Genomic DNA, 15,062 nt, shown 5'->3' with positions numbered 1-15,062 from the left:
CCTTTATCCATGCTAATATATTACCCCCAACCCCATGAGCCCTTGTTTTGCACAACAATCGTTTATGTTGCACTTTATCGAATGTCTTTTGGAAATCCAAATATACTACATCCACTTTACTTATTTATTTACTTTTCTTTTTATTTACTTACCTTTTTGGTGCAGCCTCCAGCTGGACTCCTGGTTAGGCCACATTACAGTCCAAAAAACTGAGCAGAGCAGAGCAGGCACAGTGCCAGTTCCGATGAGTTTTATGGAAATATACAGGCATTAGGTTTCTCATTAGCCTATTCAAGGATCCTAACACCTGTTTTAGGTGGCCACCAATATGTAGTCAGATGTATTTCAGGGGCTCTGACATTGGTACCTTTTGCCCCGTTTTGAAACATTTGACCAATTCCTCTCCTAAGTGTTTAAAACCATTTCTTGGGAAATTTAAACTAAGCAGAGCACTTTGTATGTATGAGCACATGAAAAACCTTTCCAGATCTTATATATGCCTTATGGACAATGGAACAGCACACCAAAAACATATGCAGAAAATTCAGAGGTGGTTTGGTTTGTTTTGTTCATGTAAGCTGTCCTTTATTTGGATAACAGCTGCCATTCCCATGCCATGTTGTTAATGCATACAACTTCCACAACTGAAGGATTAATGGCTGTGATGTAGTCAGTCAGGTTTGCCAAGCAATTGTTTACATTTAATCGCAAGGCAATAATAAAGCCAATATCTCGCAGAACAGTTTCCTGATAATGTAATCTGATGCTGAACCTTTGTAGTGCAGAGAGGCAATGACAGTAAATCCAAGCACCTATTTAATCCAATACTTATTTAAGGTATTTTATAACATGTAATTATTTGCCTTTTTTATTTAAAATATTCCCTCCATCTCCCCCTGAAACGATAGACTATCTATGAAGTATATTGTTTGCCACAAGCACGGAATCAAAGTATCAGGATGGCAGGGTTTCCTGGTCCGCCTTAGAAAAGAGGTTTAAATGACATGAATGTTGATATGAAACACAGCAGAGGTTTATAAATAAAGGGGCAATATGCTTTACATAGGATTTGCTCACACTTTGGCCGCAATTTTGCCGGCGCTCAGCAGATGGGATGGGTGGCGGGTCAGCTGTGAAATCTAAAATGATTGACAGTGGGTCGGGAACCTGCTGTCAAAATGCGCACACTTGCATTTCCCAATGTCGGGTCTGTCAGCACTGAGCAGATCCGACAGGCAGCAGTGGGGGACCCAATAGTGGCTTGTTTACAGCCGCTTAACAATTCTTTTTTTTTTGCTTTTTTGAATTTGGCAAGTTGCACACTGGTTTCCCGCTGTGCCCAGACCTTGTCTGTGAATCTGAGGTGGGAAGTCACTGGTCGTTGAATCAGCTGATGAGTTGACAGCTTCAAATGTCAAGTCAAAGCTCCCAGCTGATTGGGAAATGTTCCCTTAACCACCAGCTTCTCTAAACTGCATTTCCACTACAGATTCAGGATGCTGCAAGTCTTTACACAGTCTCCATCCAATCTGACCTCATTACCTCTCCCACCATTGACAGATCACTTCTGTCATCTCTATTTCACCTGCCACCTATTCCATCGGCGTGAGTGCACTTTATACTCTCTCAACTTGGTTCTCAGAATCTGACCACCAGGCACACCAGCAGCACCAATAACCACACCAACCTTCTCTGCAATCACCTGATGCTGCACAGTACACAGGGCATCAGCACCCAACCACATTGCTGCCCGGGACACCAGGGATGGCCTCACCATGGCCACATTTACTTCACTTGACGCTGTACACCCTGACTGCCACATGATGCACCAGGTTGGCACCACACCACACCAACAACATAAAGCATCATTACAATGACCAAGCCATTCCTTTCACACTCATCAGCATTGCGGGGGGGGGGGGGTGGGGGCATTATGTCTCACCATTCACTACAACTCCCTAAGCCACTTCCAAAGGTGCACACAAATCAGAAAGTGTTGAAAATAAAGATTTCAATGTTTGACACCACATTAACAGAAACTTCACATGAACTTTGGCTAAAACACACAAGTGCCTCCCCTTCTGTGTTGTTAGTTGGTATGATTGGACTAAGATGAGGGTGAGTGTGAGGAATGGCTCGTGAGATGGGGAAGTGATAATGTAGATAGAGAGAGATAGGTGGAAGTGCAAGGTACGTTGGTGTGAGTAAGGATGTGCAGGAGTAGGGTAGGGAAGGCAAAGTGATGGGGGTCTAATGAGTGACACAGCAGGATGAGGTTGAGTGTGGCTTTGCAGTAACATTTCGTGATCTACTGAGATCATTGAAAGGTTTGCGCCATTGCAGCCTGGTCCCCCTGATGACATCCCTGCTTGTGCCCTTCTGTGCAATGTGCAACCAGACTGCATTGGTCTCCTGGGGAGATCTCTTCCACCCATTGGAAGGGAAGAGAACCTCCATGAGTCATGGGAGAGGCTGGTTGCAGCCGTGCACTTTTGTGCAGTACTTGTCAGTGTTTGCAGCACCTCAATGCTGTAGAACACTGACATCAGAAATGTCAAAGTAAATTTGCGCGTGGTCCCTTTAAGGAAACCGGCTGATGATACATCATGAAATCATGATAATCAGACCTGCTTACTTCAATTGGAGCGGGAAACACGCTGAGCGGGCTTAACAAGCCCAATCAGGGGCTGATATGGAACCAGCAGCAGGGCCGCGACCCACGACCAACACCTCCGCCATGGACCCGCCGAGGTAGGGAAAATCACGGCCTATAATTCAGCAACCAACAGTCTGCCAGAAAAAAAATGAGAGAAGTGCTCCCTGTCCTCCATCAGGGCCACCACTTGCGATGTGGGTGGACTGAGGGAACTCTGACTGCCCAGTATCAGCCTCCTGTGGACTGGCTTCTCCCTAGGCAGCGCATAGTGCAAAGGCACACCTTATAGGCTCATTGTGCCCGATGCTCACTATCTTACTGTGCCTAACTTGGATACAGCACAGAAACAAATGCAAAAATTGGGTTAAGCCTGCTCCACCCTAACCCTTTACAATCTGTTTTTTATTTAACTTCCTTTTTTAATCTGAACCTTAAAAAAAGAGATGTAATTTAGCTTTAAGTGTAACAAGGTGAATTGCTACTTTGCAACAGCTGGCAGTTCGCTTCCTTGTAGACTCACAAATCTGGCACTAAGCTTATGGTCTACAGGGCTGTAGTGATACCCATCCTCCTATATGGCTCAGAGACGTGGACCATATACAGTTGACACCTTAAAGTGGTGGTGAAATACCACGAACACTGCCTCCGCAAGATCCTGCAAATCCATTGGGAGGACAGACGCAACAACATCAGTGTTCTCGATCAGGCCAACATCCCCAGCATCAAAGCACTGACCACACTTGACCAGCTCCGTTAGCTGAGCCACATCGTCCACATGCCCGACACGAGACTCCCAAAGCAAGCGCTCTATTCAGAACTCCTACACGGCAAGGGGGCCCCAAGTAAGCAGGGGAAACGTTTCAAAGCCTCCTTGATAAAATTCAACATCCCCATCAACACCTGGGAATCCCTGGCCCAAGACCGCCCAAAGTGGAGGAAGAGCATCCGGGAGGGCATTGAACACCTCGAGTCTTGTCGCCGAGAGCATGCAGAAACTAAGTGCAGACAGCGGAAGGAGCGTGCGGCAAATCAGACTCCCTACCTACCCGTTCCTCCAACGACTGTCTGTTCCACCTGTGACAGAGACTGTAATTCCCATGTTGGACTGTACAGTCACCTGAGAACTCACTTTTAGAGTGGAAGCAAGTCTTCCTCGATTTTGAGGGACTGCCTATGATGATGATGGGACTCATAGAATACCATCAGTTGATGTACAAGCTGAACAATTACCTATCTTTGTTTACATGTGGAGATGTCAGCCATGGCTCAGTGGGTAAACATAGAAACAAAGAAACATAGAAAATAGGTGCCTGCACCACCATTCAATAAGATCATGGCTGATCACTCCCTCAGTACCCCTTTCCTGCTTTCTCTCCATACCCCTTGATCCCCCTTAGCCGTAAGGACCATATCTAACTCCCTCTTGAATATATCCAATGAACTAACATCAACAACTCTCTGCAGCAGGGAATTTCACAGGTTAACAACTCTCTGAGTGAAGAAGTTTCTCTTCATCTCAATCCTAAATGGCCTACCCCTTATCCTAAGACTATGTCCCCTGGTTCTGGACTTTCCCAACATCAGGAACATTCTTCCCGCATCTAACCTGTCCAGTCCCGTCAAAATCTTATACGTTTCTATGCGATCCCCTCTCATCCTTCTAAACTCCAGTGAATAATGGCCCAGTTGATCCAGTCTCTCCTCATATGACAGTCCAGCCATCCCTGGAATCAGTCTGGTGAACCTTCGCTGCACTCCCTCAATAGCAAGAACGTCCTTCTTCAGATTAGGAGACCAAAACTGAACACAATATTCCAGGTGAGGCCTCACTAAGGCCCTGTACAACTGCAGTAAGACTTCCCTGCTCCTATACTCAATCCCCTAGCTATGAAGTCCAACATACCATTTGCCTTCTTCACCACCTGTTGTACCTGCATGCCAACATGGTAGCATTGTTGCCTCTGAGTCAGAAGGTTTAGGGTTCATATCCCAATTCAGAGACTTGAGCGCAAAAATCTAGGCTGAAACTCCAGTGCAGTACTGAGGGAGTGCGTCATTCAGATGAGACGTTAAACTGAGGCCCCTTCTAGTCTCTTAGGTGGAAGCAAAAGATCACATGGCACAATGTCAAAGAAGAGCAGGGGAGTTCTCCCCGGTGTGCTGGCCAATATTTATCCCTCAATCAACATCACTAAAACAGCTTATCTGGTCATTATCACATGCTGTTTGTGGGAGCTTGCTGTGCACAAATTGGCTGCCACATTTCCTACACTACAACAGTGACTACACTTCAAAAATACTTCATTGGCTGTAAAGCACTTTGGGATGTCCTGAGGTTGTGAAAGGTGCTATATAAATGCAATTTTTTTATATATATATATAGAACTTAGATGAGGGCTGAGGTGCTGTGTCTTAGGTAGTAAAGGCTCCTGTAAAACAAAATATGGTAGAATTTTCACAGGACTTCTCCGATATCTTGCTTTAGCCTTTGTGGAAGATCATTGAAACCCCCAGAGAAGCTGCGTGAACAGCTCTTTGTGCTGTTTCTCTGGGGTTTCTGCCAATCTGCCAATGTCACGGCAGGAGATCAGGAGAGCACCCCGTGGACAATACTGGCGAATATTCTTAGTTGTAAATAAATACTCTAGTACTGAGGGGGCTCTACCGGCCTCCTACCATAACTCTGGCAGGAGATCGGTAAAACCTCCATGGAATTTCAGGGCCTATGACTTCTTCATGATATAATGAACCAGCCAAGCAAGATATGTTAGAAATGAAATGAGTCTGCACAAAGTCAGAGAAGAGGAAGAGATTGAAAGAGGTAAAATTGCCCAACACTGCAGCATAACTGAAGTAAAAAAAAATGTTACTTGAAGCTTGAAAAATTTAAAAAAAGTTAGAAATAATTTCTTGACCTACTAAATGCCATAGAATATATTTCTTTTAAAGTCTGTGATAAGCATAATGGAAGTGCCAGAAGCCTGCATGTAGCTACAGAACACTTCTTAAAAAAACAATACATTTGTTAGAATTTAAGGCAATAGGTTCCACAAAAGTCTGAAATGCTGGAAAAAACAACTGCTGTTGTATATGGAATCTGCGATGATAAATAGAAACATGAAAGTTAAAATGTTTTTGTAGTTAATAGGCACTCGGGTCAGCAAGCTATACAGCACCATGCAGTTTTCTAGAGCCACAGAAGAACCTACCTTTGCAGAAATAGTGCAAGCATTTAATGAGGGCACGGTGACCCTAAAATATTAAAATATTTGAGCGCTAAATGTAACCAAGAGCTAGAAGAGCAACTGGAGAAGTGTGTCAGTTAACTGAAATTGTGTAAAGCTGCCTACAATTTGGGGGAATTGCATGAACCTTTGATGAGTGATAGGGTCATGTGTGAAACTCGAGAGTCACGTTTAAGGGAGAGGCTCCAAGGTGAAACAGGCTTAGATTTAGTAAAATGTTGAAATACTGAAGAGCTGCAGGGCTCTCCAAAGAATGCATTAGAGGTGTAGAGAACTTAGACGCAGTCTATGCTCTAACTCAGAAGGTGCGGCTGCAGCCAGCAAGAGGAGAGAGCAATAGCAGCTGCCGGTATCAATTCAGAAGTGTTATGGGTAGAACGATGAACCGTGAAAAGAAAGATATCCCACGGAGAGTTTGCTGTGTATGAATTGCAGAAAATGTAATAATTTTGTCTCTCAATGTTATGCCAAGAACCAGAGGAAGATCAAAGGTCATACAATAGTAGACATGGAGAATGGGAAACCATTAAATCATCAAGCCTGTGGCCAGACACAGTGCAAGTCAGAGCTGTTACTGCCCCAACCAATAGTGCTACTATGTAAATTAACAGCAGGCTAGTTAAGTTTCAGTTAGGTTATGGCACAACCTGCACTATGATCACAGCCAAGCAGCAGGCAGATCTGAAAGGGGTTTGCATTGAACAAACAAACCATGTTCTTGCAAATTTGTATAATAAGACCACACTAAAGCTTCTGTGATGCTGCAAAGTGAACCAAAAGACTGGCAAGAAATACCACAAAGAATTTAGGCACCAGAAACAGCAATTATATACCTTTAAAGCAAAAGCAAAATACTGTGGAGGCTAGCAATCGGAAATAAACACAGAAAATGTTGGAAACACACAGCAACTCAGGCAGCATCTGTGGAGAGAGAAATAGAGTTAATGTTTCAGGTCGATGACCTGTCATCAGAACTGGAAGATGCGAGAGATTTAAGCATATACAGAGCCGGGAAAAAAACATATCTTTGTTAGGAATAAAGCAGTGAAAGAAATGGAACTAATCAAAGTTCACTATGAAAGCATACTTGCCACCATAGCCAGAAGATGCAGCAAGTCTTGAATCAACTTTGCAAAGAGTACCCAGATGTCTCTCAAGCAACAGGTTGATTACAGGGGAAATTACCTGGATCTAAATCCTGAGATAAAACCAGTCCACTCAAGAAAATACCTGTTGAATTAAAAAGCTTGCTCAAGGAGGAACTTCAAAGGTTGATGAATGATGATGCTCCAGTAACCAAACTGATATTAACACAACTCATCAAGATCCACGGCATGACCCTGGACATACCTCGGGAGCCTATTATCAGCAAGGGCAGACATCGACAACGAGGTTCAACACCGCCACCAGTGCGCCAGCGCAGCCTTCAGCCGCCTGAGGAAGAGAGTGTTCGAAGATCAGGCCCTCAAATCTGGCACCAAGCTCATGGTCTACAGGGCTGTAGTGAATCCCGACCTCCTGTATGGCTCAGAGACATGCACCATATACAGTAGATAGCTCAAATTGCTGAAGAAATACCACCAATGTTGCCTCCGCAAGATCCTGCAAATCCCCTGGGAGGACAGATGCACCAACGTTAATGTCCTTGATCAGGCCAACATCCCCAGCATCGAAGCACTGACCACACTCGACTAGCTCCATTGGGCAGGCCACATTGTTCACATGCCTGACAAAAGACTCCCAAAGCAAGTTCTCTACTCGGAACTCCTACACGCCAAGCGAACCCCAGGTGCGCAGAGAAAATGTTTCAAGGACAGCCTCAAAGCCTCCCTGATAAAATGCAACATCCCCACTCCCCACTGACACCTGGTAGTCCCTGGCCAAAGACCGCCCTAAATGGAGGAAGTGCATCTAGGGTATATCCGAATTGAGCACCTCGAGTCTCGCCACCGAGAGCATGCAGAAAGCAAGCGCAGGCAGCGGAAGGAGCGTGCGGCAAACCAGACTCCCCACCCACCCTTTCCTTCAACGACTGTCCGTCCCACCTGCGACAGAGACTGTAATTCCCATTTTGGACTGTTCAGTCACCTGAAAACTCACTTTTAGAATGGAAGTTAATTGTGAGGAGGACATAAAAATATGCAAAGGGATGTAGACAGGCTAAGTGAGTGGGCAAAAATTTGGCAGATGGCATACAATGGGGGAAAATGTGAGGTTATCCATTTTGGTAGAAATAATAGAAAAGCAAATTATAATTTAAATGGAGAAAAACTGCAAAGTGCTGCAGAGGGACCTAGGGGTCCTTATGCATGAAACATAAAAAGTGCAGGTACACCAAGTAATCAGGAAGGCAAATGGAATGTTGGCCTTTATTGCAAGGGGAATAGAGTGCAAAAGCAAAGAAGTCCTGCTACAACAGGGTATTGGTGAGCCACATACAGTTTTGGTCTCTGTATTTAAGAAAGGATATGCTTGCATTGGAGGCTGTTCAGAGAAGGTTCACTAGGTTGATTCCCGAGATGAGGGGGTTGACGTATGAAGATAAGTTGAGTAGGTTGGGCCTATACTCATTTTTGGAGCTCAGAAGAATGAGAGGTGATATTATCGAATTATATAAGATGATGAGGGGCTTGACAAGGTGGATGCAGAGAGGATATTTCCACTCATAGGGGAAACTAAAACTAGGGGGCATGGGCTAGACTTTCTACTAAGATCGGTATCACCCAAAAAATGGCTGATGTTTCCGGCCTTAATGATTTTTTATTTTTCACGATCGCTGGAATATCGGCCATTTTTTTGACCGCTACTTTCGGCTTTTCATTTTGGGCGATAGCCTTAGCGATGTGGAATAGGTATTAGCAATGTGAAATGCATTCATTCGTGGAAGGCTGGCGTCAATAGCAACGGCCATTCTGCGCATGTGCTTTTTTTTTGCAAAGAAGTTTTCCCGTGAGTTGGGAGGTCAGGGGTCATCTGCACATGCTCAGAAGACAAAGGGAGGGAGAGAGAGTGTTTGTGGTGGAGAGGAGCTTGTGTGAAGGAAGGAGATTGAAGGATTTGTGATTTGTAAAGTGAAAGAGAGTTATCGTGAGAAAAATAGCAAAAATTGACACGGAGATGTCGCATGAAGACTCGGGAGAGAGTATGCAGGAAGTTACAAGGAGAAGGAGGGCAAAACCCTTCTCTGACTAATCAAATGACGCATTGGTCAATGAAGTGGAGACACGGTGGGGCCTATTAACCCGGGGTGGGCGTGGGAAACCTTCACCCCAGACATAGCAGATGATATGAGGCAAGATCGCTGATGTGGTGTCCTCGGTGTCCCACGATAGGCAGGAATCGGACCAGTGCCGCAAGAGATGGAACAGACTGGTTACTTCCGCAAGAGTAAGTATTAAATAGATTTTAAATTGTAATGATCCATTGAATATGTAAATCTGCCAGATTGTAATTAAGCTGGATAATCTTGCGTAGATTCCCTGCTAAGATTTAGACTGGGGTCGGAATCTGTGCCCTTTAAGTCTAATTTTGGCACCGTCTCCTTTTTGGTTATGTTGGTGGATGGTGCATGACTGAGCAATGAGTGGTTCGGTCACCTTTACCCAGACTGTGTGAGTCTCTTTGGCTGCTGTTACTTACACAGTGACTCAGCCTGGGCCGGGGGAGAGCTGCCCTGGCTCACTGTCTGCCCTGGGACACTTTGGGACATTAGCTCCGGCCACACGGAGGTCTCCGAGCACAGCCCCCTCACATTACACTCCTGTCATTGCCGAGCTCACCAGCGGTCCTGATTCCTCCCGCTGGGGAACCTCCATCAAGTCAAATAAACCGCCTACCTCCCTTCAGGTGCCAAATACAACGGTCCATGGATTGGGCCCTTCCTGGACATTGTACACGAGATGTTTGGTGTCAAGCATTAGTTACTCAACATGATGTTATTAAATATTTTCTCTAAACATAGATGTTATAACCATGCACCCACTGTGGTTAGAAACCGTATTCGCATATAACATTAGAATCTATTGTCTTTCCGTAATAGTACTTAGTCAATTAGCTCATGCCATGCTCTTGTAATGTTTGCAGAGGAAGATTTAAAAAAATTGATCGAAGCAGAGGCGCACCGGAGAAGGCCCTGCACCCTGACGGACTTGGAGGAATGTGATGCAGCACTAGTGGGCAGCCATAGTCGCTCTGCCATCCGTGGTGGTGCAGATCCCGTTGTTGCGCCATGTGAGTAATGTGTAAAGCAGTGGTAAACTAGTGGTAATTCAAAGTAATGTAATGTCATTTCATTATAATGTATGAATGATGTCATGTTATTCATGCAGCTTCTGTACTACTCTCTGGTTAACAACATAAGAACATAAGAAATAGGAACAGGAGTAGGCCATTTGGCCCCTCGAGCCTGCTCCACCATTCAATAAGATCATGGCTGATCTGATCATGGACTCAGCTCAATTTGCCTGCCTGCTCCCCATAACCCTTTACTCCCGTATCGCTGAAAGATTTGTCTATCTCCGCCTTAAATATACAATGACCCAGCCTCTACAGCTCTCTGGGGAAGAGAATTCTATAGATGTACAACCATATGATGTAATCATATGTAACATCTCTCGTTCACATTTATTGCAGTAGTGTTGCTCCTCCTACATATGCCAGTGCAGCGCAAGCATTCTCATGTCTACTCTTCTGTTCTAATAACCTCAATTATATTTTGCAGGTCCCGAGACTCCCGAGGTGCAAAGGGAGGTCGCTCCACGAACGCCTGTACCATTGCAGGTGGTCATCACCACGGGTGCAGAGGAAACTACTGAGGAGGAGGAGGAGGAGGAGGAGGAGGAGGAAGATGAACAATTTTCATCGGTAGTACCTGCGGCCACGTCTTCATCAATGGATGAAGTAGCGGGGCCAAGCGGCTTGCAGCAGGCGACTCCAAGGCATACAGTGCCCACGCCAACCCCACGGAAGTTGAGTCGATGAGGTAGGCACATACTGCAACAGGCAGATCCTTACGAGGACATGGTCGCTCTGTCAAGGGTGAGTGTCGACATCGGTCGAGAGCTCCTCCAGGCGATTGGTGGGTTGACCGGAAACATTGCCCCAATATCCGCACAAATAACGGAGGGCATGGAGCGGATAGTTGTGGCAATGGGCCAAACGACTGACGCTGTCCATGCCTTGTGGCATGCGATAGTGTCGGGAGACGGCACTGCACCCCAAGATGCCGTCCCACCGACCACCCGGACAGCTGCGAGTCAGGAGGAAGAACTTCCTTCTGGTTCGGAAGATGTTTCTTCTGAAACATCTTCTCCTCCAGCCACTGAGGGGATTCTGCCAATGTCACCCCCCAACAGCAGCAGGCCTTGAGGTCCCCTGCTGCAAGACGTATTGTTCCCATTACTCGGGGATCGAAACAGGGGCTTATTAGAAGGGGGGGGGTCAAGGTTCAGGAGGGAAGCGTGGCCGCAGGTAAGGGGGGGGGGGTGGTGGCGGGGTTGTATATTGTTAGTTCTTGATAAAAATGCATTTTTGTAAATGTTCACTGTTATGTTATTGTTGTGTTAAAAATATTGTTGAATATTCGGGGTGTGGGGGGGGGGGGTGGTATATATGTTTGTTAAAAATTTTCATATTCCTGTTTAACTATTAAATTCTTTTATTTAACTTTACAATTGTCCTGAAGTGTCTTCTAATAACGTAAAGTAAAACATGAATACAATGGTTGAAAACAATGGCCAGGCCAGGCCAGGCAAAGATGAAACGTAACGCAACTGTAACTGTCACCAATGTAAGTTCACGCAACGTGTTCATTTATGAGCTGCTGACACAAGAGTTTTGTAGCTGCGTAACTACCACGCGGCTTTTCCAGTCTTGCGGGGGGGAGCGGGAGCAGGGGTTCATCGCCAGGCTGATTGTCCTCCCCAAGGTCCTCACCATCCTCCTCCTTGTCTTCCTCTTCCGCCTCCCCTCTCTCCTGAGGTGGACCAGCGGTCCCATCTGGCAAGTGTGGTCCTCTCCTCATGGTTAGGTTATGTAACATGCAGCACACCACAATTAACTCAGCAACCTGCTCAGGGTGGTATTGTAGGTTGCCTCCTGAGTGGTCCAGGCATCTGAAGCGCTGCTTAAGAACTCCAATTGTCTTTTCGACGACATTGCGTGTAGCTATATGGCTTTCATTGTAGCGCTTCTCGGCTTCCGTTCAGGGCTTATGCAGGGGGTTCATGAGCAACTGACAAGGCCATACCCTTTATTCCCCAGCATCCAACCATGACCTTGTGACTGACTCTTAAACAGGCCAAAAACAGTGCTCTCGCGCAATATGTGCGCATCATGGATGCTGCCTGGAAATTTTGCATTTACTGCCATGATTATTTGGTTGTGGTCGACAATGAGCTGCACACTCAGGGAGTGGAATCCCTTTCGGTTCCGAAACACCTCTATATCAGGTAAAGGTGCTCGCAAGGCGATGTGCATACAGTCTATTGCTCCCTGCACCTTGGGGAAGTTTGCTATTCGCGAGAAACCCAAAGCCTTCTCAGTCCGTGCTTCCCTGATCGTAGGGGAGCTTATAAAGTCCATCCTGCGTGCATATAGGGCTTCAGTCACCTGTCGAATGGAGCAATGTGTGGCGTGCTGAGAGATACTGTAAGTGTCGCCAGCTGAGGCCTGAAAGGAGTCAGATGCGTAGAAAGAAAGTGCCGCAGTAACCTTAACCTCAATGGACCTGATGGTGCTGGTAGGCTGCAGTTCTCCCTTAATTAGCTGGCATATCTTACTGATGACCTTCTTTCGGAAGCGCAGCCTCCTAATGCACGTGTTATCGGACAAGTTCAGGTATGATCACTTTTCCCTGTAAATGCATTGGGTGTAACGTCTCCTCCACAGCAGCAGTCTGCAATCTCTTGGATTGAACACATAATGCTCTTCAATATACCTTCTCCCATCTCTAGTCTGCAGCATGTGATTAGTGACCAGTACTGGTTAAGAAATTACAGACCTCATCACTATAAGTCACTATAAATGCCTTTAATTTGTCCCCAACAGATACAAATGTGATTAGATGATTGGCAAGAGTCAAAAAGGCCCTTAAAATCACTCACAAATTGATTATCCTCATAAGCGCTTGAAGCAGCCTTTCAGTACAGATCCTCCGACCTTCAAAATGGCGTCTGTAGTGCTGAGTACTGCCGAGTAGTGCCGACTTAAGGTCAGGTGGGTGCAGCTTTTTTTCACGACTTTTTTGACCAGCGATCATCTCGGCAAAGTGTGGGCGAAATACCGAAGTTGCAGTCGCCGATCATCTGGCCGATAAACTTAGGCCAGGCGATGCAGCACATTCATGTGTGCCGAAAGTTGGGCCGGTGATAAATGGCAATAATCCGGCACTAGTTTCCACTTTTTAGCAAAAATGGGTGATAGCCTGCATCTCAGCGCTTATATGGGAGATAAATGGGCGATGATGTGCCGAAAGTCTAGCCCGTAGTCTCAAAATAAGGGGCTGTCCATTTAAAACTGAGTTGTGGAGGAATTTCTTCTCTGAGGGTTGTAAATCTGTGGAATTCTCTGCCCCAAAGAGCTGTGGAGGCTGGGTCATTGAATATATTTAAGGCGGAGATAGATTTTTGAGCGATAAGGGAGTAAAGGGTTATGGGGAGCGGGTGGGGAAGTGGAGCTGAGTCCATGATCAGATCGGCCATGATCTTATTGAATGGCAGAGCAGGCTCGAGGGGCCGTATGGCCTATTCCTGCTCCTATTTCTTATGTTTTTATGTTCATGTCTGTTGATACCCTTACCTAACAAACATCTATCAATCTCAGTCTTGAAAATTTCAATTAAACCAGCTTTTTGGGGGAGAGTGTTCCAGCTTTCCACTACCCTTTGCGTGAAAAAGTGCATTCTAATTTCATTCCTAAATTACCTGGCTCCAATTATAAGATTGTGGCCCCTTGTTCTGGTTCCCCCTTTCTCTCACTTGAGGTCTAATTTTATACTGTAAAAGAAATTCAAGGTTTTAAAAATAATTTTATGTTGTAACAGCATCTTGGTTAGGATCTTTAAGCATTTGTGCAGAATGTGTTGAGTAGGTTCACCAGTTAGAAGAATTGATATGTAAAGCTGTTTCCTAAACCAGCAAGTTTAGGTCAAAAAAATTGACTGTCTCCTCAAAAGGTCTTGTTGTTATGACTGGCAAGGTACTGAACCAGGCAGGTTTGTAACAGAAAAATCAGTCATGGCCAATGACATGGTAACATCATCGTATCTGCTATTGAAAAGCTTCAACTAAAATCTAATGGAAAAAATCCACACTGAAGTAAATAAACTATTTGTTGTCGCAAGAACTTTAACATGGCAGCAACTTGTAAGCACTTGAAAACAACTTTTGGATTAATTTCCTCCAACTAAATATTGCAAACACCAAAGCTAATGGGTCTGAAATTCCTGGTTCCCTGGGACCGTACGAAGTGTGTACGGACCCGGGAAGGCATCGCAAAAGCTGTTTTTTGGCACGCGATACGCATGCGCCGAAAACTGGCTTTTACGATCTGTGAAGTTCTGGCTTGGCAGATTCAATGCATCTTGGCAATATTGCATTATTTGCCCATCTCTTGCCCAGTGAATATCCTTAAAACTCTTGCGCCTGGTAAAAGTAGGAGCATAGCCAACTTTTAGCAGTGTAAGAGTTTTAAAATATATAAAAAACATAAAAATAAAATTTAAAAACACATTTTTATGTTAAAAAACCCTGTCTACTAAGGTAAGTTTATTTTAAACCCTAATTACAAAACTTTAAAAAAATCAGGAAAATATATTTTTTTCTAACACATTTATTAACTTTAATTTAAATATGTAGGGTGTTTTTTTCTATTTTTTACTTGTGTTTAGATGTTTGGGGGGGTAGGGGGTTTTCATTCATAATCATGAGAACTCCTACTTACGGAGTTCCCATTATTATGAATGAGAAAATACTTCACCTTGATTGGGTTTCCGGGCCCACGTGACTCCAGCTCCAGCTCTACATACATTCAGACATGCACGCGCTCCAATGCGCATGCAGAAGTGGTCTAAAACCGCAATTGCTGGTGGACGCCCGAGCAAAAGGTAAGTGCACATCTTTTCTCTTCTTTTCAGGCGACTGCCCGCGGGAAGCCCAAATTGG

The 15,062-nt window shown here is 45.1% G+C and overlaps 1 protein-coding gene across 1 annotated transcript in view; it reads left to right on the top strand.

Annotated features, from left to right (window-relative positions):
* LOC139229194 (NACHT and WD repeat domain-containing protein 2) overlaps positions 1-10,881 on the top strand; it is a 368,765-nt gene extending 357,884 nt beyond the window's left edge. Inside the window, exons 10-11 of the mRNA XM_070860849.1 lie at positions 5,410-5,477; positions 10,622-10,881. Coding sequence (XP_070716950.1) covers positions 5,410-5,477; positions 10,622-10,881 — 328 coding nt within the window. The remainder of the gene's footprint in view (positions 1-5,409; positions 5,478-10,621) is intronic.
* Positions 10,882-15,062: the final 4,181 nt, after the last annotated feature.

The sequence above is a fragment of the Pristiophorus japonicus genome, chromosome 2 (assembly GCF_044704955.1).
Source record: "Pristiophorus japonicus isolate sPriJap1 chromosome 2, sPriJap1.hap1, whole genome shotgun sequence".
Lineage (NCBI taxonomy): Eukaryota > Metazoa > Chordata > Chondrichthyes > Pristiophoridae > Pristiophorus > Pristiophorus japonicus.
The sequence above is the reverse complement of the archived record's forward strand: the minus strand, read 5'-3'. Positions and strand labels throughout refer to the sequence as shown.